At 44.8% G+C, this 25,032-nt stretch overlaps 1 protein-coding gene across 3 annotated transcripts in view; it reads left to right on the top strand.

The window, feature by feature from the left end:
* The window catches only part of ZNF385A (zinc finger protein 385A), a 334,020-nt gene that overhangs the window by 242,861 nt on the left and 66,127 nt on the right, over nucleotides 1–25,032 (top strand). For all 3 annotated transcript variants that reach the window (XM_063952187.1, XM_063952188.1, XM_063952189.1), the window contains one exon: nucleotides 18,440–18,602. In XM_063952187.1, the coding sequence (XP_063808257.1) occupies nucleotides 18,440–18,602 (163 nt within the window). The remainder of the gene's footprint in view (nucleotides 1–18,439; nucleotides 18,603–25,032) is intronic.

Below are 25,032 nucleotides of genomic sequence, written 5' to 3'. Positions count from 1 at the left end.
GTGAGGTGGTTGACACATTCCCCTCTGCCCCAGGAGACGGCTGCTGTGTTGTGGATGTGTCCAGCCAAGAATTTTTCAGAGGCGACTTCCTGTTAATCCCCAGTTATCTAAACACTGAACTGAGGCGGCGTGGGGAGATATTAAGCGTATGTCGATTCATTGGCAGCCAAAAGGGAAAACTGCTCTCTCCTTCTGCTTTCCGTGCTCCTTTTTGCTTCTTGTACCCACAGCCTTCTCTCTCTCTTGTATTTCCCCAGTCACAATCGTGTTTTTTTTCTATATTTTATGTATGTTACGGCCCAGTTATTTTTATCTTTGTGCTTTTGTTAATCTATGGGACTTTCAGCCCTCCAGCATCTCTGGTTGTGCAGGCATTATTGCACGGCTCGGCAATATTATCTTATTTCCTTATTATTAGAAAAGCTCTGTCAATCAGATGATAATTATATGATGGTCCCGATAATCCCGTTCATAAAAATCAAAGACAAGTGCACACTGAGGAAGAAGTGGCTCTGTGTGTACGGGTGCGCACCGATCCGATAATTGCTCCATCGGATTGGAAATTTGATCTGATTGACGCCACCCATTGCATAGCTGGCTTGATACAGATGTGGTTTGAATTGCTATCACTGCAGCAGCGATAGCTCTGTAGGGTAATGCAGCAGAAGGCCTCTATTACAAGTAGATGCCTCCTGCTGCGGTAGTGATTCGATCTGCATCCTAGGACTCTGCATCGGATTACTCACTCACCATTGGGTGGCTTGCGGCATCTATGGGGATGTGCAAGCTGTCCGTCACAGAGGCCAGGAAATCTCTGTGCAACCATGGAGATCCCTGGCCTCTTCCCTCCCCTGAAATGGCAGTGTCATGCTTCCGTTTGGAGAAACAGAGGCCGTTGGCGCTCCCTCCTCGTCTCCAGACAGCATCAGACTGTCAATCACTGATAGTCTGATGCTGGGCTGCGTACTATGTCACAGGACCCATTCAAGAACTCGCAGAACAGCTCCTGCACATGTGCAAAGTACCAATAACCAGTACTTTGCGATGCACAGTGCACCTCCAACAATGGGGGTCATTCCGAGTTGATCGCTAGCTGCCGTTGTTCGCAGTGCAGCAATCAGGCTAAAAATCGGCACTTCTGCGCATGCGGCACAATGCGCACGCGCGACGTACTTTCACAAAAGCCTATGCAGTTTTACACAAGCTCTGGCGACGCTTTTCATTCGCACTGCTGGCCGCAGAGTGATTGACAGAAAGTGGTTGTTTCTGGGTGGTAACTGACCGTTTTCGGGGAGTGTGTATAAAAACGCAGTCGTGTCAGATAAAAACGCAGGAGTGGCTGGGGAAACGTAGGCGTGGCTGGGTGAACGCAGGGCGCGTTCGTGACGTCAAAACAGGAACTAAATAGTCTGCAGTGATCGCAAGCTAGGAGTAGGTCTGGAGCTACTCTGAAACTGCACAATCTTTTTTTGTAGCAGCGCTGCGATCCTTTCGTTCGCACTTCTGCTAAGCTAAGATACACTCCCTGAGGGCGGCGGCTTTGCATTTGCACGGCTGCTAAAAGCAGCTAGCGAGTGAACAACTGAGAATAAGGGCTGATATCAGAATAACCCCCAGTGTGTACCTAGCTTTAGCCAGTATGTGCCTTTGATCTATTTTCTTCCATGGACAAAATAATATTGCAATTGTCTATCAAGTAGAAACCAATGTCTATCTCCAAATTTTTTTTTTGAATAATAGGAACACCCCCATCCTGTCATTTAAAAAAATAAAAAATAAAACTTTATGAGAGATTCCTGTTGTGCTGGGTACCAGAGCTTCTTGCAGCTATATGCTCTCTTTTAAGACTGGGTACTGACAGAGGGCCGGAACTTTCTGTTTAACCACTTATCTGGCAAAGCTGTATTATAAATTGTCACTTACGAATTTATTGAATTATCAATATCTATTATAAAAGGGATTTAGCACAATGTAGGTGTCTAGCCCCACCCTATGGGCGTGTATAGCATAACCTTGTGCTTTCTCACAAAGCCATAGCAGTAAAGTGAGCAGCCGTGTGGGATACCGGAAGAACTCAGATTTTTCTTTTAAAGGGCTATCATTTACAAGCAGGGGCGGATCTAGACTTCTCCTATGGGGGGGGGGGGTTAAAATTAATCCTTGCAGTCTAGTCCACTAGGCCCTAGTGATACACCATGCATACACTACTAACACACACACACACACACACACTAGAGATACCCCATACATATACTACTAACACACACACAGACACAAGTGATACACAATACATAAACTATTGAGACACACACTGACACTAGTGATACACCATACTGTACATACACTACTAACACACACAGACAGTAATGATACACAGCACACACAACCCCTAGTAACACTCCATGCACAAAAATAATAAATACTATACTGAATAGAAATTGGTTATTATGAAATAGTTTGACCCATAAATAGTTGCACATGTAAGAAGTTGTGCACCCACTCACCTGGTGTAACCATAGAATATAGTTTAGTCCATTAATTAATTAATTATATATATATATATATATATATATATATATATATATATCTATCTATCTATCCTGGCTGTCCTCCTACCTCTCTGATCGTTCCTTCTCTGTCTCCTCTCATGACACTACCTCCCCCTCACTTCCACAAAAGGCCCGTACACACTGGTCGATATACCGGCCGTTCTCCTGAACGGCCGATATATCGCGGGACCGTCGGCCAGTGTGTACGGCCGATACGTCTGTGAACTCCGTCGTTCACAGACAGATCGCCTCTGCCCCGCAGCACAGCTGACGGCCAATATATCTACCGATATATTGGCGCATCGCTGTGTGTGTACGAGGCGGTCGGCCGACCGCCCGTACACATGCTGCGGCAGCCGGCGGTGATTGACAGCTGAACTGGGCGGGCGTGTGTACACGCCCGCCCAGTTCATGACGTCAGTCCCCGACGGATCGGGCAGTGTGTATGCTGAACACACTGCTTGATCCGTCCATAGATATATCTGCAGATCAATTGATCTGCAGATATATCTATTAGTGTGTACCCACCTTAACTGTTGGTGTCCCCCAAGGTTCTGTTCTTGGTCCTCTCCTTTTCTCTCTCTATACGTCCTCTTTAGGTGAACTCATTAGTTCTTTTAACTTCCAATATCACCTCTACGCTGGTGACACTCAAATCTACCTTTCTTCCCCTGATCTCTCCCCGGCTCTCCTCACTCGTACCTCCAACTGTCTCTCTGCTATCTCTTCCTGGATGTCCCAGCGCTTTCTTAAACTCAGCATGTCCAAGACTGAGCTGATCATCTTCCCACCCTCCCGCGTAATCTCACCTCCCACAATCTCATTATCCATTGATGACATGACTATCTCCTCTAGCCTCCAAGTGCGCTGTCTTGGTGTAATCCTTGACTCCTCCTTTCCTGCAAGCCACATATTCAGCACCTCTCACAAACTTGTCATTTTCATCTCAAAAACATTTCCAGGATCAGACCCTTTCTCACCCAGGATGCCATCAAGACCATTATCCACTCACTGATTATTTCCAGACTGGATTACTGTAATCTCCTCCTAACTGGCCTCCCTGACAATTACCTCTCTCCACTCCAATCTATCCTCAATGCTGCAGCCCGGCTCATCTTCCTCACCAAATGCACTACGTCCACCTCCCCTCTCCTACAAGCACTTTACTGGCTTCCCTTCCATTTCAGAATCCAATACAAACTTCTGACACTCACTTATAAAGCCCTCACCCACTCTTCTCCCATTTACATCTCTGACCTTATCTCCCTTTACTCTCCCACCCGTCCTCTTCGCTCTGCTAATGCAGGCCGACTCTCCTATCTTTTGATTACTTCGTCCCACTCCTACCTCCAAGATTTTGCACATACTGCTCCCTTACTCTGGAATTCTCTAACTCTCCCCCTCAGACTCTCCAGCTCTCTACAGAACTTCAAACGGGCTCTCAAGACCCACTTCTTTACCAAACCCAGCCAAATCTCATCCTAACCCTCTGTCCAATGCTCGGTCTACCCCATCTGTGTCACCCCTGTCTGTCTGCCCCTCCCCTTTAGAACGAGTAGAGCCCACTTCCCTCATGTGATTATCCTTTTCTTACTTTAATAATCCTCAACTACCCAAAGCCTGCAGTTCTCGGCCACCTTGATACTTATCTCAGTGTCGTCTACTGATGTAGTTATGCTTAGTTACCCTGTACTTGTCCAATATTGTCCTCAACTGTAAGTCAATGTTTTCCTGTTTTGATTATGCGCATATGGGCTCTGTAATTGGGCGCTGCGGAACTCTTGTGGCGCCATATAAATAAAGTATAATAATAATAATAATAATAATAAAAAAACTAATAATATATATACGGTATATATATATATATATATATATATATATATATATATATATATATATATACAGTATATATATATATTTATATATATATATATATATATATATTAGTATTAAAGGCTGAGGTAGCCATGGGCTGATAGGTGAAGGGGTGCCTGTGTATGAGTTGTCAGGATGCCCCCTTTTCCTTGGCTGGCAATGGGAAGTGTGTGAAGAACTGTGGGGTGTGAACTCCCCCCTCATCCTCTCCTAGCTCTGCTGCCATTTACATACTAATGGATTATTAGGATTTCACAGTGCAGGGAGGTGGATATAAGGCCGATGCCCCCTACCCATGGACAGCTATATCAGTGACCTGTGCCAAGCACACACCACCTCTGGTATAGTCACCTCCACACTGACCTCCACCTGGGGATAAATCTGGGTTGAGTGCTGATACCATGTTCCACAACACTGTCTTCCCTGGCTTTGTGCACCGCCTCATCCTTGCTGTTCCCGGTCTGGCGCAGTCAGACATGGCGGTGGCACCTCCTCCGTGGCTGAAGGAGGAAACAAGGCTGCTGCACGCAGAGAGTTGTGCTGCTGGTAGCAGGTGCCGGGACACACTGGGTGGTCCCATGCCGAGGCGTCTCTCTGCTGCCACGACTCAATGCAGCAGGTCCCAGCCGTCGCACGCAGCTCCCCTGGCCTCTGCTGCCCGCACGAACAACAAGGGGGTGAGGCTGGGTTGCTGAGTTACAGGGCGATCACCCTCATCGCCTCCTGCTGGATCCGCTACTGTTTACAAGGCATGGATTAGTCACTGAACTCGGACTTCATTACATCCCACATTATCCATTGTAATTGCTTTGTTGTTTTACAAATAACATATTTACCAGACACACTGTACTGTAAATGTGGGATAGTTTATTTTTCTTAAAAAATAGCTGTAAGTACAGTAATAATAATGAGCAGTTCAAAAACCATCTGCCTCCTTTTGTGAGTATTTTGAAACCCTCTAAAATAAAGCATGATACTCTAGTGCTTTAGATTCATGTTATCAGTAGCGAAGTGAATGAAAGAATTCTCTAGGAATGCAGTTCTTTGAATCCTGCTGGAGGGATGGGTTAGAAGCCAAAAATGACATACGATCTGATCCTGGCCCAGCCTGTGAGCCCTCTCAACACCTTTCACTGCAGCCAGCAATGTCTGTTTGCATCGGAGCTGCTTTTGGAGTAAGGAATGAACGGTTCATGTGCCCTTGACTGTGGATTTCTCTGTACATTTAAATGCATTTAATAATTGCATGTGTATATGGATGTTTACAGAGCATCACATGCCTCTCTGCTGACTCTACAGAATGTGGGAGTACAGTCTGTGATCACAAACCAGAGGTCAGAGCAGATAAGAATAGTTTATATATTGTTTCCCAGCTGTATACAGTATATATAACTTTTTCAAGCCTAAATTTTTTTGTCAGCTGGCTCTCTCAGAGTCGTGGAGGCCTATTGCACGGGTTTCCTATCCTTTGCTAATCATCTTACCATTACATTTATGGAGTGTTAGTCAGACGTCTCAGCTGTTCTTGCAGATTGTAGATTCTTCCTCAGCGAATTAGGAGAAGAAGATATTAATGAACTGACAAGATTCTGCTGTGACAGCCAGGGCCCAAAAAAAGGTAATGTGAAGCCACTAGGGACCAAAAAACATGGGGGAATGTTGACCTGCGGCCTTGTTCCTTTCTGAACCATCCAGTGCAATGCGACACAGCTAAACATTCCAGTAAATAATGGGAAAGCCTTAGCTAAAATAAGGACAATGTATTTCCCAAGTCCTTTGTCTTAAGAGGCTTATCCACAAGCACAATTCCCCGATCACATTCACCGATTGGCAATCCACGATTCTCGGATGATCTGCAAAAGCCAGCTTGTTAGAAACCCACAACTCGTTGATTCTGATCATACTTGGCTCACACAAATGGGCTGATTAATTGCTCACGTATGGGCCCCTTTACATATAAGTTGTTTTTAAGTTCCCAGCAGATTTGACCTAGGATAACCAGTAATTGTGCTCATAAGTCTTAAGGGATACATTCCTAGTTGTCATCATAGACTGGATATAAAACAGAACAAGATTTTGTAGTGCCCTTACTGTGCTGGTATCACTGTTCCTACAAAACACTCTATATGTTACAGATGTCTGTGAAACATTACATCATATTCAGCTTTTATAATAAGGCAAGCAAAACCCTTAAATCTCCATGTTAGTCTTTAGAAACCTTGGCAGAGGAGACTACAGACAGATGTGTTACAGTATAAAATCGTCATGTATGTATGTATGTATGTATGTATGTGATCTTTAGTCATCCATAAGCCAAATAAAACTAAATTACTTTCCCAGACCACACATCTTATATATTGGTGTAGCAGAGTAGATATTCTTTCTCACTTGAACGGTGAGAACCTGCACAATAAATTATTTACACAATAAATCTGAAATGCTACTGTCAGAATATAAAAGTGATAACTGTAAGTCAGGGGTGGCCAACCAGTCAGTGACAAAGAGCCAAATAACCTTGTTAGGTACGTCAAAGAGCCGACATCGATCCGATGGCGCGCATGCAAAAATAGAATGTGGTCTTGTGCCTGCTAGACCACACCCCTGGTATGAAATACATTAAAAAAGCAAGAAAGACATAAAATACATTTTTTAAAGCCAGATCCATTGAAAAAGCCACTTTCACAAATAGATTCACATAATAAACTTCAGCTCCCCCATGTGTCACTCCAGCCAACACCCTCCTGTCACTCCAGCCAGCTCCCCCATGTGTCACTCCTGCTAGCACCCTCCTATGTCATTCCAGTCAGCTCCCCCGTGTCACTCCAGCCAGCTCTCCCATATGTCTCTGCTGCCAACACCCTGCTGTGTCACTCCAGCCAGGTCACCCATGTGTCACTACTGCCGAGACCCTGCTGTGTCACTCCAGCCAGCTCCCCCATGTGTCACTCCAGCCAACACCCTCCTGTCACTCCAGCCAGCTCCCCCATATGTCACTCCAGCCAGCTCCCCCATGTGTCACTCCTGCTAGCACCCTCCTATGTCATTCCAGTCAGCTCCCCCGTGTCACTCCAGCCAGCTCTCTCATATGTCTCTGCTGCCAACACCCTGCTGTGTCACTCCAGCCAGGTCACCCATATGTCTCTGCTGCCAACACCCTGCTGTGTCACTCCAGCCAGGTCACCCATGTGTCACTACTGCCAAGACCCTGCTCTGTCACTCCAGCCAGCTCCCCCATGTGTCACTCCAGCCAACACCCTCCTGTCACTCCAGCCAGCTCCCCCATGTGTCACTCCTGCTAGCACCCTCCTATGTCATTCCAGTCAGCTCCCCCGTGTCACTCCAGCCAGCTCTCCCATATGTCTCTGCTGCCAACACCCTGCTGTGTCACTCCAGCCAGGTCACCCATGTGTCACTACTGCCAAGACCCTGCTCTGTCACTCCAGCCAGCTCCCCCATGTGTCACTCCAGCCAACACCCTCCTGTCACTCCAGCCAGCTCCCCCATGTGTCACTCCTGCTAGCACCCTCCTATGACACTCCAGCCAGCTCCCCCGTGTCACTCCTGCTAGCTCTCCCATGTGTCACTCCAGCCAACACCCTCCTGTCACTCCAGCTAGCTCTTCCATGTGTCACTCCTGCTAGCACCCTCCTATGTCACTCCAGCCAGCTCCCCCGTGTCACTCCAGCCAGCTCTCCCATGTGTCACTCCTGCCAGGACCCTGCTGTGTCTCTCCAGCCAGCTCTCCCATGTGTCACTCCAGCCAGGTCTCCCATGTGTCACTCCTGCCAGGACCCTGCTGTGTCTCTCCAGCCAGCTCTGCCATGTGTCACTCTAGTCCACCCCCATGTATCACTACAGCCCCCCCATCAACTCGTGCCATTGCAGCAGTCCCTAATGTGTCCTCTGTTTGCTTGTGGGTGTCTCACCTCTAGTATCTGACTCCTTCAGTTTTCAGTCCCTGTAGTGCTGCTGCATGTCTGGCTGGAGTGCAGAGGTTTCTGTATCTGTTGTGGTCACATGATTTAGAGTTTTGGGAGCCACATTTGAATAAAGAAAGAGACACATGCGGCTCAAGAGCCACAGGTTGGCCACCGCTGCTGTAAATGATCATACTTTGGCCTGCTGCTAATTAAGACGTAAAAAAAAGATGCATCAGGATGTGCTACAAACATAACTCACCATTTTAGTTCCTACATATGAATATGGAGGAAAAGGTAATAGATGAGAACAGTATGAGTCGGGTACAGTAAGCTAGTATAGAGTATGAGAGTGGGAGACTACAGAGTATGAATCAGGTGCAGTAAGCTGGTATAGAGTATGAGAGTGGGAGACTAAAGAGTATGACTCGGGTACAGTAAGCTGTTATAAAGAATGAAAGTGGGAGACTGCAAAGTATGAGTCAGGTGCAGTAAGCTGGTATAGAGAATGAGAGTGGGAGACAGCAGACTATGAGTCGGGTGCAGTAAGCTGGTATAGAGAATGTTAGCGTGGGAGACAGCAGAGTATGAGTCAGGTGTAGTAAGCTGGTATAGAGAATGAGAGTGGGAGACAGCAGAGTATGAGTCAGGTGCAGTAAGCTGGTATAGAGAATGTTAGTGGGAGACAGCAGACTATGAGTCAGGTGCAGTAAGCTGGTATAGAGAATGAGAATGGGGAGAGCAGAGTATGAGTCAGGTGCAGTAAGTTGGTATAGAGAATGAGAGTGGGAGACAGCAGACTATGAGTCGGGTGCAGTAAGCTGGTATAGAGAATGTTAGCGTGGGAGACAGCAGAGTATGAGTCAGGTACACTAAGCTGGTATAGAGAATGAGAGTGGGAGACAGCAGAGTATGAGTCAGGTGCAGTAAGCTGGTATAGAGAATGAGAGTGGGAGACAGCAGACTATGAGTCAGGTGCAGTAAGCTGGTATAGAGAATGAGAGTGGGAGACAGCAGACTATGAGTCAGGTGCAGTAAGTTGGTATAGAGAATGTTTGCGTGGGAGACAGCAGTAAGTAAAGTGCAGTAAGCTGGTATAGAGAGTGAGAGTGGGAGACAGCAGAGTATGAGTCAGGTGCAGTAAGTTGGTATAGAGAATGTTTGCGTGGGAGACAGCAGTAAGTAAAGTGCAGTAAGCTGGTATAGAGAGTGAGAGTGGGAGACAGCAGAGTATGAGTCAGGTGCAGTAAGCTGGTATAGAGAATGTTAGTGGGAGACAGTAGAGTATGAGTCAGGTACACTAAGCTGGTATAGAGAATGAGAGTGGGAGACAGCAGACTATGAGTCAGGTGCAGTAAGCTGGTATAGAGAATGAGAGTGGGAGACAGCAGAGTATGAGTCAGGTGCAGTAAGCTGGTATAGAGAATGAGAGTGGGAGACAGCAGAGTATGAGTCAGGTGCAGTAAGCTGGTATAGAGAATGAGAGTGGGAGACAGCAGACTATGAGTCAGGTACAGTAAGCTGGTATAGAGAATGAGAGTGGGAAACAGCAGAGTATGAGTCAGGTGCAGTAAGCTGGTATAGAGAATGTTAGTGGGAGACAGTAGAGTATGAGTCAGGTACACTAAGCTGGTATAGAGAATGTTAGTGTGGGAGACAGCAGAGTATGAGTCAGGTGCATTAAGCTGGTATAGAGAATGAGAGTGGGAGACAGTAGAGTATGAGTCAGGTGCAGTAAGCTGGTATAGAGAATGAGAGTGGGAGACAGCAAAGTATGAGTCAGGTGCAGTAAGCTGGTATAGAGAATGAGAGTGGGAGACAGCAGAGTATGAGTCAGGTGCAGTAAGCTGGTATAGAGAATTTTTGCGTGGGAGACAGCAGAGTATGAGTCAGGTGCAGTAAGCTGGTATAGAGAATGAGAGTGGGAGACAGCAGAGTATGAGTCAGGTGCAGTAAGCTGGTATAGAGAATGAGAGTGGGAGACAGCAGAGTATGAGTCAGGTGCAGTAAGTTGGTATAGAGAATGTTTGCGTGGGAGACAGCAGTAAGTAAAGTGCAGTAAGCTGGTATAGAGAGTGAGAGTGGGAGACAGCAGAGTATGAGTCAGGTGCAGTAAGCTGGTATAGAGAATGTTAGTGGGAGACAGTAGAGTATGAGTCAGGTACACTAAGCTGGTATAGAGAATGAGAGTGGGAGACAGCAGACTATGAGTCAGGTGCAGTAAGCTGGTATAGAGAATGAGAGTGGGAGACAGCAGACTATGAGTCAGGTGCAGTAAGCTGGTATAGAGAATGAGAGTGGGAGACAGCAGACTATGAGTCAGGTACAGTAAGCTGGTATAGAGAATGAGAGTGGGAAACAGCAGAGTATGAGTCAGGTGCAGTAAGCTGGTATAGAGAATGTTAGTGGGAGACAGTAGAGTATGAGTCAGGTACACTAAGCTGGTATAGAGAATGTTAGTGTGGGAGACAGCAGAGTATGAGTCAGGTGCATTAAGCTGGTATAGAGAATGAGAGTGGGAGACAGTAGAGTATGAGTCAGGTGCAGTAAGCTGGTATAGAGAATGAGAGTGGGAGACAGCAAAGTATGAGTCAGGTGCAGTAAGCTGGTATAGAGAATGAGAGTGGGAGACAGCAGAGTATGAGTCAGGTGCAGTAAGCTGGTATAGAGAATTTTTGTGTGGGAGACAGCAGAGTATGAGTCAGGTGCAGTAAGCTGGTATAGAGAATGAGAGTGGGAGACAGCAGAGTATGAGTCAGGTGCAGTAAGCTGGTATAGAGAATGAGAGTGGGAGACAGCAGAGTATGAGTCAGGTACACTATGCTGGTATAGAGAATGTTTGCGTGGGAGACAGCAGAGTATGAGTCAGGTACACTAAGCTGGTATAGAGAATGAGAGTTGGAGTGGGAGACAGCAGAGTTCGAGTCGGGTGCAGTAAACTGGTATAGAGAATGAGAGTGGGAGACAGTAGAGTATGAGTCAGGTGCAGTAAGCTGGTATAGAGAATAAGAGTGGGAGAGAGCAGAGTATGAGTCAGGTGCAGTAAGCTGGTATAGAGAATGAGAGTGGGAGACAGTAGAGTATGAGTCAGGTGCAGTAAGCTGGTATAGAGAATGAGAGTGGGAGACAGCAGAGTATGAGTCAGCTACACTAAACTGGTATAGAGAATGTTTGTGTGGGAGACAGCAGAGTATGAGTCAGGTGCATTAAGCTGGAATAGAGAATGAGAGTGGGAGACAGCAGAGTATGAGTCAGGTGCAGTAAGCTGGTATAGAGAATGAGATTGGAGACAGCAGAGTATGAGTCAGGTGTAGTAAGCTGGTATAGAGAATGAGAGTGGGAGAGAGCAGAGTATGAGTCAGGTGCAATAAGTTGGTATAGAGAATGAGAGTGGGAGACAGCAGAGTATGAGTCAGGTACACTATGCTGGTATAGAGAGTGTTTGCGTGGGAGACAGCAGAGTATGAGTCAGGTACACTAAGCTGGTATAGAGAATGAGAGTGGGAGTGGGAGACAGCAGAGTTTGAGTCAGGTGCAGTAAACTGGTATAGAGAATGAGAGTGGGAGACAGCAGAGTATGAGTCAGGTACACTAAGCTGGTATAGAGAATGAGAGTGGGAGAGAGCAGAGTATGAGTCAGGTGCAGTAAGCTGGTATAGAGAATGAGAGTGGGAGACAGTAGAGTATGAGTCAGGTGCAGTAAGCTGGTATAGAGAATGAGAGTGGGAGACAGCAGAGTATGAGTCAGCTACACTAAACTGGTATAGAGAATGTTTGCGTGGGAGACAGCAGAGTATGAGTCAGGTGCATTAAGCTGGTATAGAGAATGAGAGTGGGAGACAGCAGAGTATGAGTCAGGTGCAGTAAGCTGGTATAGAGAATGAGATTGGGAGACAGCAGAGTATGAGTCAGGTGCAGTAAGCTGGTATAGAGAATGAGATTGGGAGACAGCAGAGTATGAGTCAGGTGCAGTAAGCTGGTATAGAGAATGAGAGTGGGGGACAGCAGAGTATGAGTCAGGTGCAGTAAGCTGGTACAGGTTGAGTCTCCCTTATCCAAAATGCTTGGGACCAGAGGTATTTTGGATATCGGATTTTTCCGTATTTTGGAATAATTGCATACCACAAGGAGATATCATGGTGATGGGACCTAAAGCTAAGCACAGGATGCATTTATGTTACATATACACCTTATACACACAGCCTGAAGGTAATTTTAGCCAATATTTTTTATAACTTTGTGCATTAAACAAAGTGTGTGTACATTAACACAATTCATTTATGTTTCAAATACACCTTATACACAAAGCCTGAAGGTCATTTAATACAATATTTTTAATAACTTTGTGTATTAAACAAAGTTTGTGTACATTGAGCCATCAAAAACAAAGGTTTCACTATCTCACTCTCACTCAAAAAAGTCCGTATTTCGGAATATTCCGTATTTCGTAATATTTGGATATGGGATACTCAACCTGTATAGAGAATGAGAGTGGGAGACAGTAGAGTATGAGTCAGGTGCAGTAAACTGGTATAGAGAATGTTTGCGTGGGAGACAGCAGAGTATAAGTCAGGTGCAGTAAGCTGGTATAGAGAATGAGAGTGGGGGACAGCAGAGTATGAGTCAGGTGCAGTAAGCTGGTATAGAAAATGAGAGTGGGAGACAGCAGAGTATGAGTCAGGTACACTATGCTGGTACAGAGAATGTTTGCGTGGGAGACAGCAGAGTATGAGTCAGGTGCAGTAAGCTGGTATAGAGAATGAGAGTGGGAGACAGCAGAGTACGAGTCAGGTGCAGTAAGCTGGTATATGAGAGTGGGAGACAGCAGAGTATGAGTCAGGTACACTAAGCTGGTATAGAGAATGAGAGTGGGAGACAGCAGAGTATGAGTCAGGTATACTAAGCTGGTATAGAGAATGAGAGTGGGAGACAGCAGAGTATGAGTCAGGTGCAGTAAGCTGGTATAGAAAATGAGAGTGGGAGACAGCAGAGTATGAGTCAGGTACACTAAGCTGGTATAGAGACTGTTAGTGTGGGAGACAACAGAGTATGAGTCAGGTGCAGTAAGTTGGTATAGAGAATGAGAATGGGGGAGAGCAGAGTATGAGTCAGGTGCAGTAAGCTGGTATAGAGAATGTTTGCGTGGGAGACAGCAGTAAGTAAAGTGCAGTAAGCTGGTATAGAGAGTGAGAGTGGGAGACAGCAGAGTATGAGTCAGGTGCAGTAAGCTGGTATAGAGAATGTTAGTGGGAGACAGTAGAGTATGAGTCAGGTACACTAAGCTGGTATAGAGAATGAGAGTGGGAGACAGCAGAGTATGAGTCAGGTGCAGTAAGTTGGTATAGAGAATGAGAATGGGGGAGAGCAGAGTATGAGTCAGGTACACTAAGCTGGTATAGAGAATGTTTGCGTGGGAGACAGCAGAGTATGAGTCAGGGGCAGTAAGCTGGTATAGAGAATGTTAGTGGGAGACAGCAGAGTATGAGTCAGGTGCAGTAAGCTGGTATAGAAAATGAGAGTGGGAGACAGCAGAGTATGAGTCAGGTACACTAAGCTGGTATAGAGAATGTTAGCGTGGGAGACAGCAGCGTATGAGTCAGGTGTAGTAAGCTGGTATAGAGAATGAGAGTGGGAGACAGTAGAGTATGAGTCAGGTGCAGTAAGTTGGTATAGAGAATGTTTGCGTGGGAGACAGCAGTAAGTAAAGTGCAGTAAGCTGGTATAGAGAGTGAGAGTGGGAGACAGCAGAGTATGAGTCAGGTGCAGTAAGCTGGTATAGAGAATGTTAGTGGGAGACAGTAGAGTATGAGTCAGGTACACTAAGCTGGTATAGAGAATGAGAGTGGGAGACAGCAGAGTATGAGTCAGGTGCAGTAAGCTGGTATAGAGAATGAGAGTGGGAGACAGCAGAGTATGAGTCAGGTACACTAAACTGGTATAGAGAATGTTTGCATGGGAGACAGCAGAGTATGATTCAGGTGCAGTAAGCTGGTATAGAGAATGAGAGTGGGAGAGAGCAGAGTATGAGTCAGGTGCAGTAAGCTGGTATAGAGAATGAGAGTGGGAGAGCAGAGTATGAGTCAGGTGCAGTAAGCTGGTATAGAAAATGAGAGTGGGAGCAGGGCCGGCAACAGAAATCTTGGGGCCTGGTACACTGATATCTATGGGGGCCCCCCATAACCGCCCTCGAGCTCCCCCCTTCCTCATCATCCCCTCCTCCAAACATCCCACCCCTGCATGTGCATATAAGGTAGCATAAATATAAGAGGTAGAAGATCATGTATAAAATCTGTATTTAAGATGTATATAAATGTATATAAATGTGTATATATATACATATATATATATATATATATAATATAAAAAAATGTATAATTGTGTATAAAATGTGTACCAATTAAGTGAAAATATTAAAATACGTATAAAATGTACTAACAATGTTTAGGCTCTTAACACAAAAATTTGGACTGCAGCCCCCATGTAATGTGGCAAACTTTCCCTATCTTACCCTACAGACGTCTTCTCGTACCCCATGGAGAGATGGTTCAGCGCTGCAGATCTCACTTTGTGCGCTCTCTGTGTGACAGTCTGACTACCCTCAGTTAGATGTGCTCACTCCAGAGGCTCCCCCCAGAAATGAACTGTGCCTGATGAAATGCGGGGGTCCGCTGTGTTGGTATTCTGCTGCAATACAGGTGTTGGTGCCGTCACTATAGTGGCTCCCTCCAGCAGTAGTTGTACACAGTTCCCATGCTGTATGGGGTCCGCTGTGCCTGGTTCCTGCTACCAGACAGGTGGAAGTGCCGTAACTGCTGTGACTCCTTTCAACAGTGCGGATCCTCAGCGGCACCGAGCAGTACTAGTACAGATCAGGATGACACGGCAGGGCATGGTGTACAGTATGCATAATAAAACTGTAATAGAAGGGGCATTATTTTTGGCAGGCAGGTTGCTGTGTCGGTGCTCCTACATGTGGGTATAACTTGGTGCACACTATGACCCGGGATGGCACTGAGTTATATCGTCCACTGTAATGGAAGGGGCATTATTACTATTAATATTATTACCAGGCAGGTTTCTGTGTGGCTTCTGGTGCTGCTACATGTGGGTATAACTTGGTGCATAGTGTGCACCAAGTTATACCCACATGTACAGTAGCTGCACCAAAAGACACACAGCAATTTGCTTGGTAATAATAATAGTAATAATGCCCCTTCCATTACAGTGGATGATATAACTCAGTGCCATCCCGGGTCATAGTGTGCACTACAGCACCACAAGCCACACAGCAACCTGCCTGCCAATAATAATGCCCCTTCTATTACAGTGTTATTATGTATACTGTACATCATGCCCTGCCGTGTCATCCTGATCTGTACTAGTACTGCTCGGTGCCGCTGAGGATCCGCACTGTTGAAAGGAGTATGTACAGCTCAGGATAACACTGTATGGCATACAGCAACAGCAAGAGACAGGGGATGGGCAGGGCCTGGGCCACAGCGCAGCATCCTGACGCCTGACGTCAGCACCACAACGGGCCTGGACCAAGTGACAGGGTAAGGGGGGCCGGGGGAGAATGTTGGTGCGGCCGACAGCATTAATTAATTTTTTTAGTTAATTAGCGGCCGAGAGGAGTGGGTAGTTTAGACAGCATTAACAGGTGCTGCGGCTCGTTTTTTTTGCGCCTCTGACCCTTGGGGCCCCTCTGACCCTTGGGGCCCGGGGCGAGTGTCCCCTTTGACCCCCCCTGTCGCCGGGCCTGAGTGGGAGACAGCAGAGTATGAGCCAGGTACACTAAGCTGGTATAGAGAATGTTTGCGTGGGAGACAGCAGAGTATGAGTCAGGTGCAGTAAGCTGGTATAGAGAATGTTAGAGTGGGAGACAGCAGAGTATGAGTCAGGTTCAGTAAGCTGGTATAGAGAATGTTAGAGTGGGAGACAGCAGAGTATGAGTCAGGTGTAGTAAGCTGGTATAGAGAATGAGAGTGGGAGACAGCAGAGTATGAGTCAGGTGCAGTAAGTTGGTATAGAGAATGAGAGTGGGAGACAGTAGAGTATGAGTCAGGTACACTAAGCTGGTATAGAGAATGAGAGTGGGAGACAGCAGAGTATGAGTCAGGTGCAGTAAGTTGGTATAGAGAATGAGAATGGGGAGAGCAGAGTATGAGTCAGGTGCAATAAGTTGGTATAGAGAATGTGAGTGGGAGACAGCAGAGTATGAGTCAGGTACACTAAGCTGGTATAGAGAATGAGAGTGGGAGACAGCAGATTATGAGTCAGGTGCAGTAAGCTGGTATAGAGAATGTGAGTGGGAGACAGCAGAGTATGAGTCAGGTACACTAAGCTGGTATAGAGAATGAGAGTGGGAGACAGCAGATTATGAGTCAGGTGCAGTAAGCTGGTATAGAGAATGAGAGTGGGAGACAGCAGAGTATGAGTCAGGTGCATTAAGCTGGTATAGAGAATGAGAATGGGGAGAGCAGAGTATGAGTCAGGTGCAATAAGTTGGTATAGAGAATGTGAGTGGGAGACAGCAGAGTATGAGTCAGGTACACTAAGCTGGTATAGAGAATGAGAGTGGGAGACAGCAGAGTATGAGTCAGGTGCAGTAAGTTGGTATAGAGAATGTGAGTGGGAGACAGCAGAGTATGAGTCAGGTGCAATAAGTTGGTATAGAGAATGTGAGTGGGAGACAGCAGAGTATGAGTCAGGTGCATTAAGTTGGTATAGAGAATGTGAGTGGAAGACAGCAGAGTATGAGTCAGGTGCAATAAGTTGGTATAGAGAATGTGAGTGGGAGACAGCAGAGTATGAGTCAGGTACACCAAGCTGGTATAGAGAAGTTTTGCGTGGGAGACAGCAGTAAGTAAAGTGCAGTCAGCTGTTGCATGTATTATTTAATTACTGTACTGTACAGTAAATGAGACCATCTTCTCTTCACTTTCTTCACTTTGGCATCTGCAATTTGTGGAACATGTCTTGAGTATATTTGCACTGCACATGCTACGGAACCAGAGTCCTATGCATTTCAGTCACATTCCCATTTGGAAGTGAAGGGATGGAACTGGGCTGTAAATGGGTGTTCTGCTGCAGGCAAAGTCTAGAAGGCCAGACCCTCCAACATCACCCGCCCCACTAGGTACAAAATGCTCTGTCTCTGGACTTCCCTCTTAATATATGATTTCCATCACCTGTGTTGAACTAGTTAAATTATAAGAAAGCTGTTTCTTCACAGGTGATGGCAATAATAAATTAAGAGGGAAGTCCAGAAACAGAGCATTTTGTACCTAGTGGGGCGGGTCATGTTGGAGGGTATGGAAGGCATGTCGGCAGGAATTGTCGGCTATGCAGACTTGAATGGGAGCGTTTCCAGGTGTATAATTTCAGACACACCTCAAAGATGCGTACAACTGCATACGGCTGCATGTAGTTCCATCCACACCACGTGGGAGCAGTTATGGACAATTTACCTTCATATCTGCATCAGGCCCAGTGTATTTATCTGAACCAGAGCTTTTGATGGACAGGGATTCTTTTGTGTGCATTGTGCATTGGGAAAACAAAAATCCTTGAATGCATTCTACTATAGAAATACTCGTGTATATACTGTATATTCTTCAATTACTGTACTGTATATTATTTGTCTCCATATATTGTGCGTATGATGGGCATGCTGTGCAGTGCAGTAAAGGTTGGAGGGCATCCAAGCTGTATAATACTGAATGTGTTATTAAAATGGGCAGTTATTGGTCCCTGTGGACTGAGAGCGTCACAGAATGAACTAGCAGCATTTTTACTGTTGACTGTAGATTGCTACAGAGAGAGTCTAAGCTTTAAATAATGCAGCTTCCCATTCCTCCCTCCTGCTGTGACCAAATGGTCCTGTCACAGACGGAGCCACACATGATCTCGCATTGGGTGACAGTTGGGCAGCATACAGTTACACAGTACGGCACATAGCATTGGAAGATTAATGCATGTCTTAGCATAACACCCAGCCACGTTGCAGGCCCACGGTGGTTCTTAGTCAGGTATTTTCTCTGCATGGCTCTTCACTTATATATTAATATGGAGAATAAAACCAATGTTTTCTTGCAGAATCAAGCTGAGGCGCATTATAAAGGGAACAGACACGCACGGAGAGTGAAGGGGATCGAGAATGCCAAAACCCGACAAAAAGAGGGACAGCAAGATGGTGACAGAAACACCCCACTGATCAGCCCTGTACCCAGTGCCAGCGAGAGTGATACAGACAGCAAAGGTGACTGAGATTTGACACTACATGTACTTTCTTTACTTATCCATGTGTAACACGTGATATCATATTCACTTGCCAGTATAATATGCAAAGAGGCAATCAGACCTTAAATAATGTCACTGCATTTCAGCTTCGTAGCATTTACCCAGTGTATTAGAGAGAGGTCTGTCCGTGGACATACAGAGATAGCAGTCTGCCGTATACAATTGTCTGTACTATGGAGGTAATTCTGAGTTGATCGCAGCAGGAAATTTTTTAGCAGTTGGGCAAAACCATGTGCACTGCAGGGGAGGCAGATGTAACATGTGCAGAGAGAGTTAGATTTGGGTGGGGTGTGTTCAATCTGCAGTCTAATTTGCAGTGTAAAAATAAAGCAGCCAGTATTTACCCTGCACAGAAATAAAATAACCCACCCAAATCTAACTCTCTCTGCACATGTTACATCTGCCTCCCCTGCAGTGCACATGGTTTTGCCCAACTGCTAAAAAATTTCCTGCTGCGATCAACTCAGAATTACCCCCTATGGGCCTGCTTCTGAGTAGGGAGTAAAGCAAGAAAGAGCAAGTAACTGAGCACATGGGCAAATAATATTGCAGTGCAAGGGATGTAAATATATGTGTGTTAGTTTTGTATCCGGGTAAATACAGTACTGGCTACTTTTGCATATAGCCAAAAATACGGGCGTGGTTCATTAGGTCGACATGAGTTTGGTCTACATACATTGGGGCCACCACGTTTGGTCGACATGCATTATGTCGACATGATCACTAGGTTGATATGAGTTTTGTGGGGTCTTTTTGGTGACGTTTTCTTCGAAAAGTGACGGGGAACCCCAATTAGTGCACCGTGTCCCCTCGCATGGGCAAGGTGCCTCGCTCTGCTACTGCTGCACTCAGCACAGGTTACCGTTCCCAATAATCCACGTGGATCGTTAAGTATGAAAAAGGTCAAAAAAAAGTAAAAAATATTGTGAAAAACTCATGTCGACTTTTTCCATGTCGATCTAGTACATGTTGACCTAATGACCACGTCGACCTAGTGATCATGTCAAACAAACGTGGTCGACCTAATGTATGTCGACCTAACTCATGTCGACCTAATGACCGCCATCCCATAAATACTGGGTAGCTTTACTGCTCATTTTTGCTTTGCCCCCAACAGAATCAGGCCCTATATGCATAACCACATTCTATACAGCCTAAGTTTTACAACTACTTGTAAAGTTGGGCTTGGGAAAAAACAAATACATGTATTGTGATAACAACATACAAAGCTCCAGTTACTGTTGTACAGTATGTGTGTGTGGGTGTTGGATGATAGGCAGTGTAAACTTTACCTGGAAATTAGTGTACTGTAGCTCAAAGGTTAAACTACCCCTGACTGCAATAAGTAAAACATGCACTCACGATTCCTTGTACTCTATCACCAACATATACTCACCGATTCCTTATACCCTATCACCAACATATACTCACCAATGCCTTGTACTCTGTCACCAACATGTACTCACCAATGCCTTGTACCCTATCACCAACATGTGTTTACCAATGCCTTGTAACCTGTCACCAACATGTACTCACCAATGCCTTGTACCCTATCACCAACTTGTGTTTACCAATGCCTTGTAACCTGTCACCAACATGTACTCACCAATGCCTTGTACCCTATCACCAACATGTGTTTACCAATGCCTTGTAACCTGTCACCAACATGTACTCACCAATGCCTTGTACCCTATCACCAACTTGTGTTTACCATTACCAATGCCTTGTACCCTATCTGCAATTTGTATTAACCAATGCCTTGGACCCTATCACCAACATGTACTGTATAATTAACAATGTATGTATTATCAACCATACACAGTTTAACACTGTACCATCAGTGTGTGAGTTCAGCATTTGCACCATGCATAGGTTAAGGGGCCCATACATCAGCATTTAGAAAACAACAATCCAATGATTCTGGAAATGTTTCCATGATTTAATGATTTCCCAATCCACCAACCTGCACCTATACATTACAAATATTTTTCAGTGATTTGCAGATCATTTTCAGTAAATACAGATAGCCAATTTTGAAAGGCTCATCATTTTACTAGTAGCAGTCGGCAAATCGTCAGATCATCTCCACTCACTACCATATCTATAGTCACGATTGGTCGGTGAAAGTCAACATGTTGGACAACCTGATTTAGCGATTGCAATCACTTTTTGGTCGGAATTGGCAATTGATGAGCCCCACATATTACCAATTTTTTGGACAATCATCTGCAAAATGCACAATTCTTCCAATTAATTGCAGATGTATGTGCGCCTTTTACACGGTATCTACACAGATTTACAGTATCACTGTGAAAAGAAACGCAGTGCAGCCAGTAACTATGATGTGAAGCTGTTTACATATATATATATATATATATATATATATATATATACACACACACATACATACATACATACATACATACATACACACACACACATATGTATTTATATATATATGTAAATGTGTGTTATATGACTTGTGTATTTATAAATCGTATTTGCAATTGCAACCCCACCGTTCTGTAAATTGGTGTATGAAAATAATATAACATTTTTATTAGAAATTACATTTATGTCACCTCCTAGCAAGAGTAATTCACACCATACTATATTGTGAAATAAGTTACTATCATCGATCTGGAGGGAAAAGGTTGGGTTGTGTACAGCTAAATTAAGTATCTCAATGTTGTTGCATAGGTTGTGTGTGTGTGTGTGTGTGTGTGTGTGTGTGTGTTAGATATTACAAATTTCTATTAAACTCCTTTTTCAGGAGTTATGATTTGTTGCATTTATAAAAGTCTCCAGAGTGCAAATTTGAACTGAGTGTCTTTAATTTAGTTATTGTTGTGTAACTGAGGCAGATACATGCAAGATGCCAAACAAAACAAAGGTCTTTTATTTTATCCACCCAACCTTGGTATAACAGTGGGTCAAGAGAGCTTTAAAGAACATATTTACCTTTTGTGGATGTGACATATTTTTATCCCTTCTATATTAGTTTATATACAGTACATGCTTTGTGTATCTAACATTTAGATGACAATTACCTGGGATTAAAAAAAATGTAAAATACCGATGCACATTCTATAGTACTAAGCACTGCTAAACAGAATAATTAGAATAAACTCTGGAATCTAACATAGAGCAAAGTTGATATGCTTAGCATAATTTTGGCTAAAACATATGGGCCCACCAACTGCAACTAGCTGACCTCATCTGGAGGGTCCCTAACACTAAGATTCAAGCCCTGGGCATGGGACCCTCCGGACTTGAACCATAGTGTTAGGGAAGCACAAGATAAGGGCACTTGGTCACGGATGGTGGGCCCCATGCTGTTTGGCCAAAAATGATGCTAAGAACCTCAAATTTATTCTTTGTTACTTTATTACCATTTATTACAACTATCCTGCTTAGCAAACCTAGACGTTTCATTATGACAGCACCTCTTATTATGTTTGGAATTAGGGTGTGCAGTCCAAGGCCCCACCCCTTTGGCATTTATCTGAGATTCAAATCTTTGTGTACACTGAGACATCATATGTGTTTTGCATGAGGCATGTCTTCTTCAGACATTAGAGCTTTTCAAATGTTCAGAACAAAACCAGTTCTTGGTATATGTGAAGCTGTATATTTATGTTCTGAAATCTTAGGGGCAGCACAGTGGTTAGCATTGCTACCTCACAATTTGTTTCCATTTTTTAAACAGGCTGATTTGATTTGATGTTTCTTTCATAGTGGATGTGTTGTACAGCTATATGAGTATTAAATTTATGTACAACTTGGTTTAGCAGAGTTGTGTACACACCAGCAGAGTTGTAATTAATCCAGGCAACTAGTCCAGTAAAACTTAAACAGGTTGTGTGGTTTATTGAATATGAGATTTGTACAAATGTACTCACTGTTACACGGGAGCGGGGTTAGGCAGATCACCAGCCTGGAGACTGTCTCCCATATTGCGGAAACGATGCAGGTGTTGGAACAGCGTGTTACTACTCTCCGGTCTCAGGAACTAAGGAGAAGACACTGATCATACCCCATGGACAAGATGTCACCTCACATGCATAGTTATAGTGTTGGGGGTCATATTGGTAAGGGAAATGAAGCAGAGCTGCATTGTTAGGACTGTGCAATTCGATCATAAAGTGTGAGCGCAGGCATAACTGAAATACTTTCTACCCCTCATTCAGGTAGTTCGGGTATATGTACAGGGGTGTTAAGACACTTGAAGGGGTGTGACCAAATCTGGGTTACATGGTGATGTGCCCTCCGGCAAAAAATGATGGAAAATACAATACGCTATGTCAAAAGCAGCACCACAAAATGCAAAGGCGGATATTTGACCACTCAGCAGCTGGCCTTTGGCACTGCCGGGCCCCTCTAACAGGTTTGGGCCACGACAGTTAGCATTGGCAGCCCCCCCCCCCCCCTTACAGCACCCCTGATTATGTAAGTGCCCCCCCCCCCCACGCACACACTTTGATTTATCATTTTATTAATTGTGTGAAACTGTTGTTCAAAACTATGTTATACTTACAACCTGTGGTTCGTATCACTAAAATGTCCAGAATGTCCTAGAATAGAGATGTGCTGTCACTCATAGCAACCAACCAGGTGTAAGTGATTAACACACTCTGCGGTCAGACTAGTGGAAAGCTATAGTTGGTTGCTATAAGTTAGCATGTTCTGCTTAACACTGTTTTATTATTGCGCTCCGATGTGAACAAAACATCCATCTGCCATAAGCAAGTAATATAAATTATCTATATTGTGAGACTCCCCTTTGGTCCTTAAGAAGGAATAATCTTTACACACCGGTGACAGATGTAATGATGCTGCTTATTACCCCCAGTAGGCCTCTTACGTTACTACCTCCTTCTCCCCTAAATTAAGTGACTGATGTTGTGACTCATGTGTCCCATTTCAGTGGATGAAAATCACAGACTGCACTAATAACTAGATGTGCCTCGGAGCGATGACGAATGGGGCTTAATGGCTTTATAGGAAAATAAAGCTCCCAGTAAACATTTAGAGTCTGCGCATCAGACAATAAAAGGCATAAATTCCCATGGCTGTTAGGGCAGTTATTTGCAGTCAGCCATGTTGCTCTGTTTGCCTCAGATTCTCACTGAAGCTCTGAGGTATATACAGATGAAGCTAAAGGTACGTGCTAACTGGTGGTTTCCCAGTGTTACCCCTATGAATGTGATGCATATAGTTGTCCTGGTGTTGAACAGAGTAGAAATGTACCTCAGGCCGGCCTCATATGGGACTTTGAATGTTCAAGCAGATGCAAGACTGTACCTTCCATCCTGCAGTCTCCTGCATTGTTCTACCTGTCTATTCATATATCCATTATGCCTCTCACAGGAACAGTACAAACCCAAATGTTCAAGGTGCAAATGTTCAGCTACAGCTGTATGGAGTGGAGTTTAGACCGATGGGAAACACAGCCGATAGTGTACTCTAAAGCTGGGTACACACTATACCCATGGCAGGAGGGCCACAGGTTCCCCACCCCTGCACTATACCATGCTATGATTGTTCCAATTTCACTAAATCCCGTAACACAAGATATACAGTGTACACTGGGGGTTATTCAGCTTGGATTGCTATTGATACTGAAATTGCGATTGTCTCAAAACTGTTACTGCTAAAAATCGCATGTGAAGAGCCGCCCTGAAATGGTAAGACACTCATTGATGCAATCGCAGCACTGCGTATGCATTCGCAGAATTACGATCAGTGCACAAAACAGAGTACCATTGACAGTTGCGGTTAACCCATGCCTACTCAGAATAATGCAGATGAAGTCACACCAGCAAAATATTTTTAATCGCAAGTGACTGCAGCTGACGTCAGATATATACTCCCCAAAAACGCCCATGACACGCCTGCGTTTTTCCAACAACTCCCCACAAATGCCATGTTAACACACACGAACGGTCACTTCCTGTCAGTAACTCTGCAATCGCATTTCACAGAGTCTGCGATTTGTACTGCGACCGCAATGCAGTTTTTGCGCACGTGGGGTGCGTTCACAGTGCATGCGCAGTCTTCCGATAATCGGCCGATTTGCAGTTTTTCAATTTAGTGACCAATGCTGAATAAGGGCCACTGTGCAATCTTCCCAAGGACGGCACAATATATTGTGTCAGAAGATTGTATCCAGTTAATCACCACAGTGTGCAGCACATCATATGGGATGATGCGCTGAATAATGGGTGACAAGGACAGATTAGGTGTATACACTATAAGATGGTCCTTCCAGTCCACCTCAGGACGATATACTGGACAATAGATTTTATAGTGTGTACCCAGATTATGCCAGATGAGTACACCAGTCTATGGATGTGTAAATCATGCAAATCATGTATCAGACAAGTAAG

This window comes from Pseudophryne corroboree, chromosome 2, assembly GCF_028390025.1.
Source record: "Pseudophryne corroboree isolate aPseCor3 chromosome 2, aPseCor3.hap2, whole genome shotgun sequence".
Taxonomy (NCBI): Eukaryota; Metazoa; Chordata; class Amphibia; order Anura; family Myobatrachidae; genus Pseudophryne; species Pseudophryne corroboree.
This window is presented reverse-complemented; position numbering and strand designations above follow the sequence as displayed.